Below are 22,851 nucleotides of genomic sequence, written 5' to 3' on the forward strand. Positions count from 1 at the left end.
GTTGTTCAGAGGATTTCAGACCTTCAAAAATGTTGTATAAATTCAACTACCTCGATAACAAAGAAGGATCCAGACTTTTCTTTTGGTATTTGTAAAAAAACCAGACTCGGAATAAGATTTGTTTTACACTCTACACTTGATTGAACAGTATCGCAGCTTGTCTAATCCATGAAATCCAACTCCTCTCCTAGCAGTCAGAAAATGAAAATCCGTCTGCCCTGTTACATTTTCGGTTTGTCTTGATTACTTTTATGAAACACGCGGTAATTCACTAAAATAGGTTTCCCTGCAAGAATGTATTCATTGATTTGAATGTTATCTGATGGGGTTAGGTCCGCTGCTCGTAGCTTAACTTCAACATCAGACAGCGTAAATATATTATTAGTTGTCGATGGATCTCTAGTCGATTTATATATGTTATCTACTACAAGTCTGAATGCTACATTTCCATAAATACTGAATGGAAGAACTACAGAAACATTTTGTCTGTAATTTTCAAGCGGCTGAAGGCCATTAACTTTCTCAATATAGTTCTGTTTCAATGCGGAAACTATGAAATCTGATCCTGGATTTACTTGGCTTTGTGTAAATACGCTGGTTTGATTGGGTCTTTCATTTGAATGTTTTTGTTCGTCCCTACTCGGCAACTTAGTTTCTGGTAAGTTGAGTCATAATTCTGTCGATACTGTGATATTTTCATTTTGCTATTATGGGTTGGGGATTGTCTGACCTGAAATCGTCGGAATTTGATTATTATTGGGTTGCGTATACTCTAATACACGGGACCTGTGTTAATCTGTAATAAATTTATACATTATAGTACTCCTGTAAGCAATATCTGGTGTCACGTAACATCTCTTGATGAAGTGTAAGTAGCGTCTGATTCTTACTTACCTTAATGAGAAACTACTCCGATTACTCTCACCAATTGCCTTTCTCTCGAAACCAATTTCTAGAACCAGTAAAATGTCATGTTTTAATCATTTTTGTCATTTTTTATTTTTCCCCCATTGTACAAAAGTTTTGGGTGTTGGGGGGGGGCACGCTTTTGTTCCTATAAAAAGACAAAAGTATTACATGGTCTAATGAAATTACAACTTAGCTGCTTTATAATGATTAACAAAAAAATAACGCCCGTTTAAAAATGTTGTAAACAAGGGCCACATATTATCTGGTTCACACTTACCTAGTTTCAAAGCTCAACTAACTCTGCCACGTGTGACCAATCGACTTTACAAATCTAATGAAACCAATTTAAGTTATAAGGTAACCTAAAAAATCTGTAGGAATATATTTGTTTTAAGATTCCATTGATATAAACTGAGAAGAAAGAGCCTGATCTCATGGAAGCCATTTTTTGACAAATAGCAAAGTTTTGGTCTCCCTTGAAAGAGAGTAAACAAAGAACTATTTCTGCCTTACAACTATGGCAGCTAGCCTAGAGATACATAGGGGTAGATTTTCAAAGTTTTCCGTAAAGCCTTATATAGAAAACTGGGAGCAATGATTTTAATGCATCAAGATTGCTTGAGCAATGTTTTAGGGCCACCCAAAAAAACAAAGACAAATATCAAACAGGGAATGCCACGTACCAAAATCGCAGCCTCCCCAAAACGAAACCTACAGCACGCAGACGTGCACACCACAAACACACACACACACATACACGTGCACACACACAAAGCCAACACACGAGGACAAAACGAACACTGTCTGTAAAATATCTGCGAGATAATTGTAAAATTGAGAACTAATAGAGAAAAATGATCCTAGAGTCAATGTTTCGGGCAACTTTTGTAGATGGGACACGGAGCTAGGGTGTTAGAACGTTTTGGCTCAAAATCGAGCTACCGCAGTTATGACAAAACTAATTCCAATACAAATAAAAAGAAAGGTGACACCGTATTCTGGAGGCCAGTTCTTGTCTGATTGATCCAAATAATTTGAACAAACTTAGAAGAGGGCCACCAAAGAAACATTTGTGTCGAAATTTTTCGAAATCGATCAGAGGATTAGTGAGAGATCTCTACTTGTTTGAACCTAGAATTCCTATGAGCAGTCAAACCAATCTATTTGTACATCGTAACAAGAGGTCCATCCAAGAAACCTACTCAGGTTCATTGATTACAGAGATGTTGTTTGAAGAAAATTCGAGAAGACGGACGATGCATTATCACAATAATCCACCAGGAGCACCGTAAGCTCCAACAAAAAATGGATGAATTTCATTAAACAATTCTACTACGTTTTTCTTTGTTAGTCTGAAGCAATAAAAATTTCAACGTAGTAGGGAAATATCCTTCAATTTCACTTACCACTCTGTCTTGCCAATACATCTGTGACAGCGGCGAGTCATTTCCGGAATTTTGAACCGTCCATGAGATAGTAACAGTGTTACCAGTTACCCAGCTTTCCGACACATTTATCGACTGCACCTCAAGGTCAGGCGGAGGAGTAAGAAGCACTTGTACCTTCATAATTATGACAGTTATTCAATTTCACAGAAATGTTAATATATATTTCATAATTATTTGTTTCGTGTATACAATATCGTGTAAGTGATATAATAAAACAAAATCAGCTTATGATAACACCAGCAGACTGAAGAGAATGGCTGGTATGTTAAGAAATGGATACAAGTTTTAAGTATCTATTAAAACTATGTGTCACCCCGTATTTAAATGTTTAAACACGAGATGAATTAAAAGTTTTATTTACGACTGTAATCTGCATTTTACCTTCTTTGCTAGTAGATTGTTATTCTCTCCAAAATTTTCAAACACATGATTATAAACATCCGTTTCTATGATCACATAAAATTCTCCAGAAATAAATTCCGGTATTTTTATCGATATTGACTGAGTGTAATTTCCATTCTGTGCTATGTTCCCATCGTGTCGTGTGGTTGAAAAATATTTTGCGCCAAATCCTTAAGAAACATATTTCCATAAATAAGTAACAAATACCCGCATAAAAAGAGACAACATACTATATACGTATAAAACGAGTAAGGCGAAATTTACAACATAATATTAGAAAGGTCTAATTGCAAAACATAATATGATAGTTCTATTTCATTTTATCAAATTGTAAACTTTCTTTCTAGCTCAAATAAGTATGAGTATTAGGGTTCCGACAAATATTGGTATTATATAATATATCTATTAAAGGAATACAATTTCCTAATCATTGCAACAAAGCTTAACAATCGTTATATTTACCAAGGTCTTGACTTTGAGACCACCAAACTCTATCCCACCACGAAGTGTCCTTTGTGGGACCTTCTCCTGCGTTAACAACTGTCCATGTCAACTGTACATTAGATCCTAAAATATAGATGAGTAAGAGAAATACTATGGCTTATTATAAAGCTACAGAAATTTTAGCATTTAGCAAACATAATTATCATATGTTCTAAAAATAACCTAAATATTTTATAAATTCACTAATAACTAATATAACTAATATTGACTACCCTCTTCCGGTGAATATCACATCATATCCAATGGCTCAAGAGTCAATAATTGTATAATATTGTACATCTGCTGATGAAGTATTGGCAAGAACCTTATATGTTTTCATTAAGGAACATAATTAAATCATATAAACAGTACCTGATTAAACATAAAAATACCTGAGTAGACACGTGGTCCTGGGTAACGTATTGATGTTACTTCAAGATCAGGAGGTGGTGTTAGTTTTACTTCTATGGATGATGAACTGCGTAGCACATTATTTGTTGTGTTATTTTCAACAATATACCCTCCTATATCAGTATATACAAATATATAAGCGTTGCCGGTTAGTCTTTCATCAAATGTAAATGATGCAGAGGATGAATAACCATCAGCAGGATTCAAAATATTTTGCTGGGTAACTCTTGCCACAAGTTTCGAATTCGATATTGTCGGCCACTTGGTAAAGGTGACACCAGCTGTCCAGTAACTTATACTGCAAGGGCGATTCGTCCCCCTGTTTATTACGGTTCCATTTGTTTTCTCTTCTTATCCTTGAAGGCAGATGGAGGAACGGTTATGTCAGTTACGCTTAGATCTACATAAAACCTGGTTTCAAAAACCCAAATTGGACTAAAATATGTTTCGTTATTGTTATAAAGAAAAACCACTTGCCAGTTGTACTTTGTTCCAGGAGATAAAGATGTAATACTAAGGTAGCTATTAAACGAAACATATGATGCTTTCTTCGGTCTTTGTGTTCCACGTTTCCACAAATAAATTTCATACTTTTTACTGGACATCGATCCTTGCCAGCGTAAAAAGATGTTCAAGTCCATTCCTGTTTGTCCATCATTTGGAGATAATGGTTTCTTAGCTTGAAGTATTCTTAGTGGTTGATATACCGTCATGTTTGACCGCAGTCATCGATACCTGTCCCCAGTGTACGGTTTATTCGTAGTGTCGCATAATGTGATAAGATGAATATCAGCATAGGAAAAATTTCACTTTCATGTCACACGGATGATGTATTTCAAACATTGATATTAAGACATCTGTCATGTTATCGAGAGCACCACAGGCTACCAACAGTGGTCCTGGATAACGTAAAATTTCAATATTACGTTTTGAGTTGATGTGTATCTGCTGGTCTTCTGTTGCTACATTTCCAGCTTTGTCAACTGCTGTCCACTTCCTGTCAAAACCACAAGACGCCATACTTGTGTCTCTGTAGCTTATGTTTGGAGAAATATCTATATTGTCACTTACTGAGACATTACAAATTGTTCTGGTTTGAAATCGCCCTCCCACTATCGATTTATGACTGGGCCCTTTTTTCGCACAAAATGTAAATTGTTGACTTTCGAAATCTGGTAATATACTTTTGACAGTATTTACAGCTTTTTCTGATCGGGATGCAAACCCTTAGTTGTTTGATATTGTTATTACCGTGATTGCTTAACCATCACACAGTCTCGAAAAGTTGATTGATTTATATAGTTACAAATTTAAGAATAAGAGTTTAATTTTAGGTGGAAAGAGTTCCTACCATCATTCTTATAAATGAATTTAATACTTTGTTACTTCATCTTGTCCTGTGAGAATATTTTGCAATGGAAAATACACGGTAATAAAATATGAATTTTAGGATTTTTTTTTAGATTTAGTACTTCTAGTGTTTTATAGAAATGCCACCATAGCTTTATAGTTATAATGCTAGCTCTATAAATACGCTATATAAAAATGTTAACGTTAATTGTTACATGCTCACCTGTGGTCCATGTATACGACGTTTCATTTACATTTCCCACATCGTCAGACGCTTTGATATCGAGGGTATATTTTATATTTGAATTCGTTGCTGGCAAGCTCCATAATAACTGTAAATTGGAACATGAAACAGAGTACGTCCGAGACAGTGCTGACACAGAACAGAAGGTGGTACAAGGAAACGGACATTGCCACCTAAAGATTACCGACTGTTGATTGCTATAAGCTTTTGGCTTCTCCAACATTGTTACAACAGGTGGTGTTGTATCTGAAATACACAAGAATGTGCTATATAAACGATGGTTCATTGATGAATAAATAACTTATCACAATCTGTTTGAACTATCTTATTATAATTATAGATCTGAAAGGCTTTGAACAAATCCAGGTGATTAATGGGCAAACATACTACGATATAAACTGTTATCACAGTAATTGATTTTGCATAATTAAATCATCAACTGACCAACAACCCATGTATGACTTTCACGTGCCGAGTTCCCCTCGAGATCGGTGGCGACAATATTCAGAGTATATCGTCCTTCTTGCAGATCACTTTTAGACCAGGTGTTCTTACACGAAGTCGTCTCACTTTTCCCAGATGGATTTGTTAGTGTACATACAGCTGTGGCTGGTTCATTTACTGTCCATTTAATTTCTGCAGTCGCATTTGTTTTCGTAGCTTCTTCAACTAAGGTTATAGTGGGAGGAGTAATATCACCTGTGTAATATGCAGAAATAAAAGTGATATTTTGTTGCTAAAAACGAAATGACCAGCTACTGTACCAAATATAAACCACACCTTTGTACGTATTCTAATAAGGGAATGATAAAATAACAGAAAACAAATGCATATTTTACTTACTTGATTGTAACGTTTTGATATTTGTAATAACTTCTTTCTATAAAATGACATATTTCTTTGCTGCATTATCTTATTCTTACAGAGCAAAATTTTTTGGCATATTACAGTGGAAGCACTAGTGGCAAAATGTCTGCACTGTAGAGAATTTCATAGTTGCCAAAAGCACATTAATTTACCAAATGTATAGATGTACTATAAATTCCACTAGAACGTAACCTTATAATAGTTTATTATCAACAATCAATTTAAATCTCTTTCCATATATTTTGCACACAGGAAAGACTTGACAATCTTGAAAAGTTTGTGCAATACCCAGGATGTGGTAATCATTTAGAATGTTTAAACTATAATAGAGCCCGCCCGCTTAGTTCAGTAGTGAGAACGCAGATCTACGGATCGCGGAGTCGCGAGTTCGATCCCATGGCGAGGCGTATATTCTCCGTATTATTCATATGACGAAGTTGGCAGTTACTTGCAGAGAACAAGTTCGTACTGGTACATAATCCAGGAACACTGGTTAGGTAAACTGCACATAACAGAATTACTGTTAAAAACGGCATTAAACCTACAACAAACAAAAAAACTATAATGATAATAATTATGATAATAATAATAACTTTATTTAAAGAGGGTAACATATTGGCTAACATATGGTCCTTTAACATAATAATGTTAAAATTCATTTTACATATGAAACACAGTGGAGTGAAATTAAAATAACGTATTAAGAGCAATTTAATCCTTTGTGGCATAAACGGTATATATCACGATGAAAAGAATTTAAATCTAGGCAGTATCAGAAAATAAAATTATGTACAAGTTGTTAAAAAATAAATGTTATTTGTAATCCGCGCACCAAACTCTGAAAACCCTTACGCGAAAAGTACGGGAATGCTTAAACAAATAATATTGTTATCATGTCTGCATGAAATTTAACACATGTAAACTGCTCATTCAATGTACGTACACACAGATATTTCATCAATGAATAATACTTCACCAAGTGTTTCGTTCAATTATACATCGTTAACAACAAATACCCGCATTAAATGTTCTATGACATTACTTACGTATCCGAAACTTCCAGAAGGAAATGTCATTTATTGCCATAGACTCTGCTTTACAGTATGTGGTACCTCTAACTATACCTGCAGTGAGAGAACAAAATAAGAAAGAAACATGTACGATTTCAAAACATGAAAACACTGTGCCATAGAATAAAAATGACTATTATGACTATCTTAGGACATATTATTATCATCATTAGTTATCAATATCAAATACTGAACTAAACGTTATTTCAACTTTACAATTCAGAGCGATTCATTTTTCACCACACGTGTTTATGTAACTTGATTTTTATGTAAATATGTAGAATATAAAAACACGATTAACTGTACCAAAATCAAAAAGAAAATAATAGGTTTCTTTCTCTATCAATGTTGTTGACGATGTGAAAGATATCTGGTTTTTATTGCTGTCAATCGTTACACTGTAACTATCTGAAGCGTCGATTTGTTCCTGCTGATGGCCTGACCTATTATATAACCTGATGTAGGTTGGACGTGTTGCTCGCATAATCTGAAACACAACTGGATATCGAGTATTTGAATTTTCACATTTACTTTTAATAAGCGAGAACCTAAGTAGGACGAAGTCAGTTTAAAAGATGATATTACACAATGAATTTGCAAACGTCGGAAATATCAGTGCTATAGACTGTCATTCATTACTTGATAATTACATTGCAAAATATAGAATGATTTATGGTTTAACTGCATTTAATAGTTTGTATTAATGATTTTAATGGCTCACATTTATATCAGCGGATATACTCCATTGTCTTCGGCTTGGATAAACTTTGTTTGCGGGAACTTGTGAATCTTTCTGTAGCGCTGGTGATGCAACTTAAAACAAACATGTAACATTTTTTATAGTTCTGAAGCAATTTTCACAAACTATTTACGTTGAACATTCGGAAGCAATTCATTCACAGAACTTTTCATTGTAATAATTACTTTAATGTCTGTCTACTTACACTTTTCTTAGAGTTAGTCGCATAGTAATTATAAACAAAGACAAGGAAATATTGAATATCAACACTAACGTTTGAATGAAATGCAGTTTTAGGACAAAATGTCAAGGGACGTTTGTCTGTTCATGTGATGCAGATACGACCATACTGTTGTTGTTTAAAATCACTATTTGCCACCTTATTGTTTAATTACCTACCGTTAAGTACAAATCAGTGTTGAAAACCGGAGATGGTGAAGATACATGTTGGTTTTTGAATCGATAAGCAAGGATTGAGACTTTTGCTATCTGAAAAGGTTTTAGGACGTATCACTGAAGAAAAACCAAAAATTTTATTATTAGTTAAAAGTGGCAGAGAATATGCTGACGACTTGTGTTTACTGACATGAAAAATAACGTTCATTCACATTTAATTAATTAAAGAGCTTCCGTTGATAGGGATCAGTTCAGTGTCTAATTTCTCAATATCGACATGAACATATAATAATGAACAGTAGTTTGTTTATTCTTAGGAAGTGAAAAATCATTTAAAGGTGATAAACATTGAATCAATGGTAATCACGAGTAGTATAGATTAATTTAGTGTGATATACAGCATCATAATGACCGTTGGGGGCCGCTTTTGAGGTGATGGCGTTGCTAGGAGACAACAAATAAATAATATGCATGTTCTGAAATCTGTAATTTAGGTATTGCATTCAGTTGTTCATATACGTCAGTATTTTTAAATTTTAGCAAAATGAGACTAGAAATTAAGAATGAGAGCACTTTTCCGGTCTTTATTGACCACGTCCCTCGTATGCCTTAAATTGGAGGAAATAATGAATATTTATACAGTTTAACCATTCCTTGTTTAAAAGTATACTTTACTCTGTAATTCGGAACAATTTAATCATTTCAACTCTCTTCCACAAACCATTCAATGTATACAATAGTGAGCTCACCTCCTGCCAGTAAGGTTACACACCTTTGGTTACTCTCAGTTCTGTAAAACGCAAACTTATCTACAATGTCCTGTTACATCTAATGATAAGATAATGGTAAGTGCGTCAGCTAAATTATAATTTAGTATATCAATATTGTGACTCCTTTCTGTTAAAGTAACACACTAAAACCAAAAGATTTGTACCTATTCATAGAGTAGAAATTCGAAGTTTTCTTTACGGTAAAATGAACGAACAATTATCATAAGTTATCTTTTACAAACCACATATCACAACATGTAGCTTGGTATACGTAGTCACAGCAACAAAAAGAAATAAAAAAAAAACAACTATCAAAACTTACCCCATTAAACTTTCTACGGCAGAGAAACAGAATATGTTACTAACATCCCTGTTTTCTGGTGACCAAGTAACATTCATCCTCCAGTCTGTTGCCGATACATTGTACAAGTGACTCTTTGTCATTCCAAGAGGAGATATTGTTTTTATTTCCGATATTCTGAAAAACAAAATTGATTTATTATAATAACGAAATGCAGAAGTGTTTCTTTTTTGGCACCATTGCATTTTATTGTTTATGTTTTATTAAACCTTTACAAAGAAAAATACAAATGGGTGTGGGGCATGGAATATTAAAGAAATTCCGCAAAAATGCGTTGATACTTGTGCGTGAGAATCATAAAAATACAATTTTGAGAACTACCAGTGGACAGTAAAGCGAATGTATTACTTATACTTAGCATTTCATCGTGAAGCATTTTTTCAGGCAACAACTTCAGTTGCTTTACGACAATAGTGAGTAAAATATTTAGGACACCAAATTGTGAGCCAAAAATGTACCAGACCTGTCCTTGTCCTGACTTATACTTTTATGACTGACCTAAAGCGTATGTTTATTATCATAGCATGAGACAAGACGTGAATAATGGGGTGGATAAGTGTTTAATGGCGCAAATGTGAGCTAAATCTAGATTGGTGGATGGCCGTAAATGGTTTTAACTCACTTCCGATTCCTTAGGTAAGAATTTAGATCCGACGTCTCTAAAGAGCAAATAAAATCGATTCAAGCATTCATTTTTTGTACACTACAATTTCTCATCCCTGGACATCCTTAGCCTATAAACATCATGGATAGCCAATAAGGTATAAAAGCCTGTAGGGCCATACCAAATTGATTAATAGTTCTTTGGAAAATTTTCAAAAAAAATGGGAGCGAGCGAGCGAATTTCTTTTCTTTCTCATTTTGATTTTTTCAGAGGCGGTAGATTTTACAGGAGCGGCGGGTATTTTTTTCCCAGCTTGGACCCTTGAGGAGGCGGTTATGATTTACATGAAGTTAACATTTCTTTAAGACAAACACAGAAATCAAACATTTACAGTGTGACTAACAGAGTAGATAGCTTTTCTATAAGTTTTAAAGACTACATGAATGATGTTTCAAATAATACTTTGCCAGAACTCATTGAACCACTTTGTTTTTATTTTGTATTTATAAATTTAACTAAGGATGAGTGCTTATTTTTAATTTTGAATTTGTTTCTACATTAATTTGAAGGCCAGAGATTGGAATATTTAAGACAAAACTGGCACCCGATGGAATATCATACCTTCTGAAACCCAGTTAAGATGGCTCCAACCAATGACAACTTGTGCCCCTAGTGCAACTCCAAACGGTAGAGGTAAGGGTAGTATTAAATCACATTGACCAATCGACCAAACGGAGTTGGGCACACAAATGCTTCTACATTGCTCGGATCCCATTGGTATAATTTCTTAACAGATCAGCTAGCTTAACTTTTTGTGGTAAGTTAATTCCTGTCAAAAAGAGATAACAGACGACAAAGAAATTATCCCATACAAGCCACTCATAAATGTACAATGTTAATGTTATGCTTGACTGACCCAGATATTTTGAGTTGGGAAACTCTGGTTTTTAAAAGTTTCTTTCTTCCAATCAATTCACAGCCAATTAATATACAAACAGGGAAAATTGGTTACAATAGGACAGAAATTATTTTTATTCTACACTATTTTATTTGGAAAACTAAACAGTTTTTGAATATATTGACAGAATATCTGACTGCCGTACTAAAGAGCTACGTTCAAAAAGATTTGGGCCGAATAATGTGATGATCGTCAGGATCTGTGGATCAATTTTGTTTTTTTAAAATAGTAACTTGGCTTTGGCTCTAGCTCTAAACATAATGAACTAAACGACTGATAACAAATGGTTGAAAACTTTATCTGAACAAGATTTCTATGTTTAATATCGCAAATATTTTAATGAATCCCCCGTGCATTCTACAAGTCGTGCTTTGTTCTTTTCACTGTACTGAACAATCGTAGAACGTGCCTACTTGATCACCTACCGGCACATCGAATGCCATGTTAGGCACTAGCACAGACACTCCAGATTTAAAACAAATGATGAACAACACCATAATTCCTGACTTTTTTAGTTTGGGTAATCAGCTACATGTATTACGGACGCATGAATTCCGATCAATATCACATTGACGCATTAAAACAGCGATAAAACCTGTTTTGCCGTTATCATTCCGGACTGCGTAATCAGAAAAAATAAATTTTTGGAGATTTTTATGTACGTGCGGGTGGGTGAATTTTTTTTCTTTTTCTCGGGAATGAAATTATTGATGCGGTAGTTCCGACAAACGACAAATCAATTTGGTATGGCCTAGAGTACATCTACAGCTTTTATTCATACAATGTAACCGGGCTACAATAAGAAAACTCTGCCTTTGCCACCAAAGTGGTCATTGCTAAAGCTACCTTGCTTAATATTTTTGAAAGTCGTTTACAATTTATTCTGATGTTCATATAGAGAATGAAAGCGGCTTTAATCTAGTAAGTATATGAGCAAATGAAATCTTAGGAAGCATAGAACACAACGAACTCAAATAATAACATACCCGGGTTGACTGAGTGTTCATAAGGAGTACCAGTAAAGAAATGTGCAACACACTTAACTCCCCTAGCATTGGCAGTCCATACAACCAAAATTCATAAATTTTGTTTCAGGTTTTTAGGTTTTTACGCTTTATATACCACTGTTCTTCCTATTACAATACGTATCTCCCTGAGTGGAGGTAACATATTACAATAACGGCAAAAATGGTCCAAACAATACCTTCTATCTGGATCTGCCACCCGGGCAACAATGGCGGTATGTAAAACCTGGTTAAATGGAACACCAATACAAGCATTTTCGGGAGGTGTCGGGTCCACGAAAGCTGTTGTCTTCTCACAAGACTTCCCACCTTCGTATACGTTGAACAAAAACTGTACAGGGATACTGCTTAAAGGTGTAGTTAAATCAGCATCCGCATAATCTTCCACTTGTATGGGAACAGCATACCAACCAGTCCTTACTGCTGCATATGTTATTGTGCATGTATCCTATGATAGAATATTTGCATTAAGGTAATTCTACACCCTCTAACAATATTTGATTAAACACAGATTTTTAAAGCATCATGATACTCATAAAAAGTCGTTACATGATTTGTACTTGATATTTTGCTGTACAGATTTGTGCAGTGTTCCGTTAGGGTCATCGCTTTCTTTTATATATCGACCGCGCGCGAAATGCGAGATCGTAAGCTCGCAATCTGACTAAAGTACATCTCCTATTACGCTACGCTTAGGATCTGAAGACGTGCTATTGATAGCCTCGTTCTGACGACTCTTCCGCTAGCCAATCAGAGCCTTACTTACAACATTTTGTTTGTGAATGTAGAAGTTTAAAATATCTATATTTAGCCTGGGTTTTTCATATTTACAATTCTTATGACGACCACATCGCGACTACGCCCTCGTGTTTTGAGAGAAATCATATGTCATAGTACGGACTTGGTAACGTAAAATGTCAGACAGCCGGTTAGCTCAGTCGGTAGGGCACTCGCCCGGTAAGCGAGGGGTACCGGGTTCGAGCCCCGGACTTACTGCACATTTTACTAACTCTTTGACATTCGACGGTATTTTGATGGTTCAGCCAAAATGCTTATTGAAACAAGTCGTCTGACTGGTTCAAATAAAAATAGATTTGCGAAAATAAAAATAGTAATATCGGAAATCCAAAATATACAGAAGACGAATGGGTCATTCTCAGATCTTCGTTTAGAAGATCAAGTACTTTAGTCAGATTGGTGAGCTCGAAATTATTTTGCAGTTTCAACATTTATTGGCCAGTTTTTCAACTATTCAGTAATGAATTAACCCCCGAGTTAAGGTTCATTCTATCGGAAAAAGAGTGGGTCTAAATAATTTAGATTTCCGGATTTCTTACTGAACAAAAGTTATAAAAAGTATATACCAATGGATTCGTCTTGGAACGAAGTATACGATGAGATAGTCAAACTACGACTACGTCTCTTTCATAAGTCGTACGATGACGAATTTGATAACAAAATTGGTCATGTTTTTTCAAAATCAAGGGCTGCTTCAAAATACGTGCGGAGTCCGTTTAACATGTATTTACAGATAGACAAGACATGTATCTAGTTCCTGCCACCCTTTAAATTACCCTAATTGTTTTCAAAAGGCTGACGATTTACGTTTAAAATACACTTTAGAATGCTTCAAACGACTGTTTTCATCGCCCTTTGTTGACATGACGGACTACTTTTTAGTTGCTATAAATATGAAAATTGCACGAAGAAATCGTGTTCGATTCCCGCCAAATATAATAAAGGATGGTTCTTCACGACATTTACCTTAAGGGAGAGTTTTTTTTTATCCCGATAATCATTCTTGACAGGTGCGAAAGATCCAATAACACTATTCAAATAGTACAGTAAAAAATATTTTAAGAATAATTATCAGTCTTTTTAAATTTTTTTTTGGTCAAAATATTCTACAACCTCAAATGAAGTCTAAATCATCTGCTTCATTGAACTATGATCTTACTTTTTTTAAACGGTCTGTTTAATTTAATAAAAATGTTATCGTTCCAAACTTTGTAAAATTTCTTATTTTAAAGACCATTAGGTCTTTTGAATATTTCGACTACCAGACTAGTCATTTAAACCTTCAGTCTGTACACAGAAATACATATCGCCGCCATTTAAACTATTCAAACCTGATGGAGCTCTATTATATCAAATAAATGTAATTATGTCAATAAAGGTCTTCATTTAGGGGTTTTAGCACGCCTGAATCTTAAGCCTGACAACAGATTGATTTTATGATCTCCGCTGATTTCGTTCATAAGCTAAAATGTTGTAAAACTTTACAAGATTTCTCGTCCGAGTTATATGAAGGAGTGCCTATCTGAACATTGTGTATACAATTCAGTGCACCTTACGATTTCCACGGGTCTGTTGGATAGCTTCTTCACAGGAAATATATTCTACATTGCAAATAGCGTTTCCGACACTTGAGGTTAGGAGAAGCAATTCGGACACTAGACAGCGACCTAAAAGGCCTTAGTCATGCTTAAGGGCAGGTCCGGATCCAGAAATATCTTTATTTGGTGGGGTTAGGCTCTAGTTTAGAATGAATGTGCCACCAGCGGGACGCATAGCTCCGATCGGGAGTAGGTTTCTGGGTGTTCTGCCCCGGGAAAAGTTTGAAATACAGATATGTAATGGTAGCCTCTGGTCTAAATTTTGAGAAAATATTATTGCCAAAATAGCTGGGTGCAACTTTGATGAATATAGGACACTCCGCTGTTAAAACATTTGCATTACTTTGGACGGTTTTTCAAGGCCTTCGGGTTTATCTCAGAAATTTTTAAAAACCATATCATTGACAGAATAAGTTTTGGGAAACAATATCATTAATTGTTTAGCTGTCCCTCTACATAAACAAGTACAACCGAGAAGTCACGAAATCGCAACATTTATAAATTACCAACAACTGAAACTGAAAGTGCATTTTGCCTGACTGCCTAGCTGTGTTCCTCTTTGTGAACTTGTAATATTTTGCATTTCTGCTTGTTTGTTTTGAGTTTAATGGCGTTTTTTCAACAGTATTTCAGTCATGTAACGGCGAGCAGATAACCTAACCAGTGTTCCTGGATTCTGTACCAGTACAAACTTGTTCTCCGCAAGTGACTGTCAACCTCCCCACATGAATTATCAGAGGTGGAAGACGAATGATTTCAGACACAAAGTCTTTAATCAAACCGTCACAAAGAACATATGTCTCGCGATCCGTAGACCAACGCTCTTCCTACTGAGCTAAGCGGGCGGCCTTGCATTTCTGTACAAGACTGATGATAGACACACAGATGTAGGATTTCTTTTTACATAAGGTCCTGGAAACAAGATTACCTTTTTTATAATTAGGTAGAACATATTCACAAACAAAAAGTGTTAGTATATAGCATCTTCTGTTAATGCCTGTGCTATTAATGATAAAAAGAATGAAAGGGACAACAAGTTAAGTAATTTATGACAACAGTTTTATTTTGCAGCATAACAAATTCAAGCATGTCCACACATATAAAAGTATATATTATCAATACACAATTATACATAGAAAGTTGTGCTACAAAGGGAACCAAACTCCAAAACAGTGTTACTTCCCCTTATCTGTACAATTTGACAATATTCCTTCATGGAGGTTGCAAAAGGAACTAGAATGGTGTTGACAGAAAATGTTTCATTCAATCATGTAGTATACCGACGGCTCAATAATGTTATTCAGTAAAACTGACATTACTAAAACAACTGAACACAAAACAAATGTACATGTCTACATAATGTCCATGATGCTTAACAAGTTTTAATTGAAATGAACAGAAATGTAGGAAACTACAATGTAGTTGTCATTAGTCGTCAAAGAAGGGCCACAACTCCAGACAAAATAATCGATCATATAAGTCAGGACAATATGAACATATCTACTTCATGCCGTTGATGTATACCAAGTTTCAATTCAGTTGGATGGAAACTGTAGGACTTAAGTTTACAATGTGGTGGAATTATTTCGAGGTCCAAAAAGGGCAACAACTCCAGAAAAAAATAATTAGGCATAGAAGTCCCGATGCATTCATGTTGATGATGTAAACAAAGTTTTATATGAATTTGATTGCAACTGTATGGGTTAAGTTTTCATAACGTAGTAAGCTGGTTTCATTTTAACCTAGTTTAAAAGGAGCTTCTATATATATATCACTAACCTAGAGCTAGAAGTCAAGAGTCATGAATTTTATCTACATGTCATCTTGTTATGATGAATATTTGCGCCAAGTTATGTGAGCTGCAACACATTCATAACAAGAGGGCCCTGAAGGCCCTGTATCACTAACCTGAAGAAAGTAGGTCAGTAGGTCACATTCATGGTCACTAAAGTCAGTTTTAAGATTGGTGTGCAAAACTGAACATGTCATCCAAATTTCAAGGCTGTATCTTAAAAAACAAACAAAGTAGGTCAGTAGGTCACATTCCACATGACCAAGATTCAAACTTGACATAAAGTTCATCAAGATTAACATTCTGAACAAGTTTTAATAAGATACAGTGGTCTCTAGGGTGTTTAACAAGCTTAAATTCCTTTGATTTGACCTGGTGACCTAGTTTTTGACCCCACCTGACCCAGATTTGATTTTGACCTAACGATAATCAAGATTAATATTCTGACCAAGTTTCATTATAGTATGATCATAAATGTGGCCTCTAGAGTGTTAACTAGCTTTTCTTTTTATTTGACCTGGTAACTTGTTTTCGACCCCCTGACCCAGATCTGACCTTGACCTAATGATCGTCACGGTTAACATTCTGTATAAGTTTCATTAAGGTATATTCATAAATGTGGCCTCTAGAGTGTAACAAGCTTACCCTTGATATGACCTGGTGACCTAGTTTCTGGCTACTTGACCTTAATTTAAGCTTGACCTAAAGATAATTAAGGTTTACGTTCTGACCAAGTTTCATGAAGATACAGTCATAAATGTGGCTTCCAGAGTGTTAACAAGCTTTTCCTTTGATCTGACCTGGTAACCTAGTTTTTGACTCAACCTGACCCAGATTTGACGTTGGCTTAAAGATCGTCAAGGTTTATATTCTGACTAAGTTTCATTAAGGTATAGTCATAAATGTGGCCTCTAAGAGTGTAACAAGCTTACCATTGATTTGACCTGGTGACCTAGTTTCTGACTCCACATGACCTTAATTTAAACTTCACTGAAACATTATCAAGGTTAACATTCTGACCAAGTTCCATGAAGATAACTCATAAATGTGGCCTTTAGAGGGTTAGCAAGCTTTTCCTTTGATTTGACCCGGTGACCTGGTTTTTGACCCCACCTAACCCAGATTCATAATTAACCTAAAAACCATCAAGATTAACATTCTGACAAAGTTGCATGTGTTACATCGAAATATAACATTTAATAATCCTGCCAAGTAATTTGAAAATCCACCCAATCATGGAAAAAATACTGACAATGAGAAAAACATTATTTTAATCTCACTTTCCACACCACAGAAAAAAAACAATAGCACATTTACATTGAAACATCATGAAACGTTTTGTATAAAACAAGTGCCAAAGACTTATACTTTTTCAAAGACTAGATTATTAAGTTAATACATTGTTTATGTAGAACTATGCTCAGTGAATTGTAAAAAAATATTGTGCCAGTAGATGATTTATCAAAATGCGCATTCCTAATCTTCCATATGTATAATGTCATTAACAGTTTTGCGGCTTCAAAGTATTTTGCAAATTTATATAAAGCAGGTTCCTCATGCATGACAGATATTTCTTTTTCCCTAATTCTTGATATTTCTTCTCTGATTCTCCCAATTTGTGTCTGGAAATATGACTACACGTTTTGTATTATTCATGTAACCATGTGAAAAAAAGAAACAATGTTGTTGCAGTATTGTCTGGACACATATTTTCCAGAAGAGTACACCATTCTTAACTTCCATTAGCAATTGTGAGATTTCAATGTATTTTGCAAATTAATCTAAGGCAGGTTCTTCATGCATGATGCATATTTTACTATCTCCCTAACACTTGATACTTCTATTTCTCTGATTCTGGAAATCTGACTGTACATTCTGTATGATCCATCAAATAGTTCAGTTTTTTTGTTTGTTTGTTCTTTTGACCAATGTTTCAAACACTTGCGGCCCTTTAGATGAGCATCTGAAATGAGAAAAATAGTGATTTTTACACTTACTATAAATCCTATATGTTTCATTTGTTCATAACAACTACATATTTAGAATACAAAATCTAAAATGTTATATCTTAGAATTATAACAATATCAGTCTGACAGATATTATTAAAAAATGTCATGACTTCATTAAGAAGTGGTAAAACAGTACCCTATACAAGTAACGAAGACTAAACCCTATGAATTTTAACAGATGATATATATTTGTCTATAAATATGTCTTCATACACCTTCATTTTCAACTAACACTATGCACATGATCACTTCATGCTGATAATATAACTATTTCTTTTGAATTGTTTGAAACTGTGAGTAGGCATACACAATGTACAAGTGTATTTGTGATATTTTGAAGATAAAGGACATCTCAAGAAAAAGTAACCTGAAATTGAAGTCTGGCAATATGTGCATGCCTACTTCATGTTGATAATTTCATTTCGACTTACATTTCCATTGAGACACAGTATGAAAGCTGTAGGAGGAGAGGAGTACATTAAATACAAATATAACTGTTATATTTTAAAAGGGGTGGGGGGGGGGTGCATAACATCCCTGAAATAGATAAGGGCCCTAACATTTATGTATAACAAGTTACCTGGGTATTGGATAGAAAGTGGGGAAGGAGCTGAGTACATACTGTAGAATGTATTTAATTCAAAGTCCAAAAGGGCCATAGGTTTAGAAATGGATCACCAGATGTAAAATTCACTATAGTATGTGTATGTCTGCTGCCTGGCCATGAAGTATACCATGATCCATTTGAATCTGATTAAATTTACTGAAGGAGTTTTAATACACAAGGTATCAAGGTAGCTGTAATATAATAATTTAAAAATAAACAAATGACATATTAATTGAAGGATCAAATAATCAAATTTGTGATAGCCCTGTCCACTCATGCTGATGTTGTGTACCAAGTTTCATATGAACTGATAATTAGTGTATACATGAAAGAATTTAATAAAAGCAGCAACTATCCTGTACCTTTTTGATGTCTACTAGTACTGTTCATGGTCTAGCCAAAGCCCCATAAGGCTGCATTGAGAGTATTTATTCATCATATCATACTTCAACTGCATTAAAAGATACATAAATTTTACTTTCACAATTAAATGTGCTTTCTCTTTAAAATTCAATTGCTGACACTTTATATTAAAATGTAGTTGTACAATTCATGCAATTGCCATATGAAAAATAATTATTTAATATTACCATTATATGGAATCTTGACAAGTGGGAATTTATGTATTTTGAAACTATTCATGTAGCTTTACTTCTTTAATTAGGCCTACAGCACAGTTCAATGCATGACGTACAAACTTTAATGTAGTTGTACAATTCATGCATGCATATTAGAAATTAACATTATATGGAATCTAGACAAGTGTGAATTTATGTATTTTAAAACTACTCATGTAGACCTAGCTTCACTTCTTTAATTAGGCCTACAGCACAATTGATGTAGTTGAACAATTCATGCATGCCATGAAAAATAATTATTATTCTATTAAATCTACTTATTAATCTGGTGTAATCTATGTTATTGTCTGTCAACTTGTATCAATTTGTTAATATTTAAACCATGCTTCATTCAGACCCTTGATCTTTTCAGCTATGCAGAGGTATCATTTCGTTTGCTTACTTACAGACATCGCTTCTTTTTCATACAAGAAAACTGTACTGTACTGCAGACTGCAGACTCTATGAATATTGACATTTACCTTTCTGTACTGTTGGTCTCCATCATGCATTCCTGTTGAACAGGAAATGTGCGAACCGAACACAGGTTCCACGACAGTTTACAAATTAGATCTACAATAATTCCATGGTGCAGGTATTCATCTGAAACAAACATAAGACGTCACAGCTAACCGTATGATTCAGGCTCATGTATTAATTTATGCAAAGGGTTTCTGACCGTCTTCTTTCTAAGTTTCAAATTATGTCAATTTGAATGCAACAAGTGCATAAACGTTTTATTTGCTATGACAATGACCCATTCTGATCGATTTACTATCTATGAGTATAAAAAATGGGTCAATGCGTTAATTCTGCATCTAATGACTCTGGTGACATTAGGCTGCATGTATATACCGGTATGCCATGTTCTCCACCTGTTTACACTACTGGGCAAATCGTTTCCTGATCTTGAAATACAGACGACTGATTATCAACCTTGTTTTGTACTCGTTACAAAATAATTAATTTATAAATTTACCTTATCGTCGTTCCTGCAAGAGCAACTTGACTTGTCAAAATATGTAAACACATGGGAGGCCTTTTGACAGCACAGTCATGTAAACATCCGAAGGAAATAGTCCAAATTTATTCCAGTTACTTCCATATGCGATACTATCGTGAACTATATTCATATGCATAATGTATCGCATGTACATTTAAGCATAAATTGAATGTTTGTGAATCCTGTCCTTAAACTTTTTTTACGTTAAGCGCCGAAAATTATGTTATCCATAAGGCCATGTGCTCAGCCTGATCACATTTGTACGCACAAACACATTTTTGTGTGAAAAAATATGCTGAAATTTACATTTAATTCTGTCAATTACTTTGTGACCGCAACCGTTTCTAAAAATAAAATTGACACATCTGACTTTTATGTGTACCGGCCTTGTAATGATATTATTGATTTTTATCATAAATACACATGTTTATTTCAAATCAATAGTGAAATGATGATGTCTGTATGAAAAAAAGACAAAATAAAAATTATCTGAAATGATCGACTCTATCAGGCCTTTTCATCAAATTTATTTAGAAAATGATTGCTCGCAGGAAGTAGATGTTTCATCTAGGTAGGTTTTGGTCACAATTTTAAACAGAATACTGCTTGCGTGTAGTAGCTGTCGATTTTGAAGAAACCTGACCTCCAAAAAATATTTTTTTCTGTCTTCTGTCCGGATTTTCGGGTAAAAGTTGGAATTTATTTTTCAAGATGTATACATGTACTTCAAAAGAGAGCTTAATCAATTTCAATAGGCGTTTCATTCATCAAATTCTGAAATTCTTCAGTAAAAACTCGCAAAATGGTTGTAAAGACAAGCACTAAAATGTCGATATTTTGGCTATAGAATGTACCTTAAGCCGTGTCGGATATATTTACAACGCTGAAGCCAGCACGTGAATAGCGGTCCACGACAAAAGTTAAACCTTCGATTGGATTTTTCTACTTTAAGCGGTGTCAGCAATGGCTTATCTTTCTATTGTTATTTTAAACCTGGGGCATAGGTGGTTTAAGACAAGATGGCGGCGGAATATGTAGACATGGATTTTATTTTGGACATTTTGTTCTTCCAGACTTAAGTTGCTTTCAGGTTCTGCGGTTAACATTTGATCTAAAATGAATTATGCAACAGATACAAAATCGTGTGGATATCTTTTAATGTATATAATATATATGTATATAATATATCTAAAAATACAAAATTGTGTATTAAGATATAACAGATTCAATTCCTCGCCTTTTACTTTACAAGATTTGCTAGGTTTGAACACGTTTCAAAATATACGTGCACGCATATATATATAAGTGCATGTAAATATTTATATACGTGCACGCATAAATATGTAGGTGAACATATATGTCCGTGCAAGGCTATTTTTATGCACTTAAATGTACGCATGTACATGTAAATGTACGGTACCTATTAATTTACAAAGGCATTACTAATTACAAGAGTATATTGCACGTGTTTGTACACGAAAGTCGAAATATTTAGGAAAAATGATAACAATAAAACATTGAACAAAAGAAAAGGAATTCTTGTAGTCTTACCTAGAATTAAACTCACTTTTCAACTTTTCCCAGGAAACATTTTTCTCATTGATCAGATGAGCACTAGTGCTTTTGTTTTCCCAAGGTATCTTTGTATTTTTCGACGACTTCAATTAGAACTTCTTTTTCAAAAGTTGTATAATTTTGCGTACGTTTTGACATGTCCATGTTAAATCACCAAAGGAACAAGTTTTTGTTTAGGTAAAAATACGGCGAGACGGTCCGACGACTGTATCTATCTGTTCATAGTGTGTGACCACAGCTTAGCTAACACATCTCAAATATACCCGAGTATTAGTAAAAATCCGTTAGAAAACAAAGTTAAGCGATGACTTAACTAATACTGGTTTAAACCTTCCTTAGTGCTAGAGTTAAAAAAACTGGCCATATGATCCCGAGCTTCGCTGTCATGCTATCACGCTTCGCACTGCTATCGAAAGATTTACGTAGTTCAGTGTATTCCTGTTTAAGAGATATCTTTGTAGCTCTATTATTACACCTTAACCACCTATGCTCTGCTGCATGCAAGTTTTTCCAAGTATCAGTTAACTCTTGGTTCCACCAAGGTTTACGTCTTTTGTTTGACAGTTTAACATGATCATTAGGATATATGGTTTTGAAGCTTAACTTATCATACATTTAAGTTTTAACAATCTTACACCAACCATCATATTGCAACTTTAGCCCTTGCTCAAGCTTCTCAATGAATTTATTTGCACTCTGATATTCAAGTCTGATATAAACCTATCTGGGATGTTACTCAAATTAAATTTATCAAATTCTGGAACTGACAATGGTGGATCAATGGTACTATGATACTAGTTTGAACCTACCGTCA

At 34.5% G+C, this 22,851-nt stretch overlaps 2 protein-coding genes across 2 annotated transcripts; both read right to left on the bottom strand.

The window, feature by feature from the left end:
- Positions 1-221: 221 nt before the first annotated feature.
- On the bottom strand, positions 222-4,366 carry LOC128549620 (uncharacterized). The gene is made up of 7 exons (XM_053526694.1): positions 4,245-4,366; positions 3,635-3,972; positions 3,222-3,326; positions 2,739-2,929; positions 2,316-2,471; positions 926-952; positions 222-533 (listed from the first exon to the last, which is right to left on the bottom strand). Exons 1-7 carry the CDS (start codon positions 4,364-4,366, stop codon positions 222-224), a joined length of 1,251 nt encoding a protein of 416 aa, XP_053382669.1.
- A 76-nt stretch (positions 4,367-4,442) lies between these two features.
- On the bottom strand, positions 4,443-22,652 carry LOC123560350 (uncharacterized). The gene is made up of 12 exons (XM_053526710.1): positions 22,460-22,652; positions 19,942-20,062; positions 18,970-19,033; positions 12,217-12,485; positions 9,412-9,567; positions 9,069-9,109; positions 7,906-7,997; positions 7,491-7,671; positions 7,161-7,238; positions 5,692-5,946; positions 5,227-5,493; positions 4,443-4,825 (listed from the first exon to the last, which is right to left on the bottom strand). Exons 1-12 carry the CDS (start codon positions 22,650-22,652, stop codon positions 4,443-4,445), a joined length of 2,100 nt encoding a protein of 699 aa, XP_053382685.1.
- Positions 22,653-22,851: the final 199 nt, after the last annotated feature.

Source organism: Mercenaria mercenaria, chromosome 2 (genome assembly GCF_021730395.1).
Source record: "Mercenaria mercenaria strain notata chromosome 2, MADL_Memer_1, whole genome shotgun sequence".
NCBI lineage: Eukaryota > Metazoa > Mollusca > Bivalvia > Venerida > Veneridae > Mercenaria > Mercenaria mercenaria.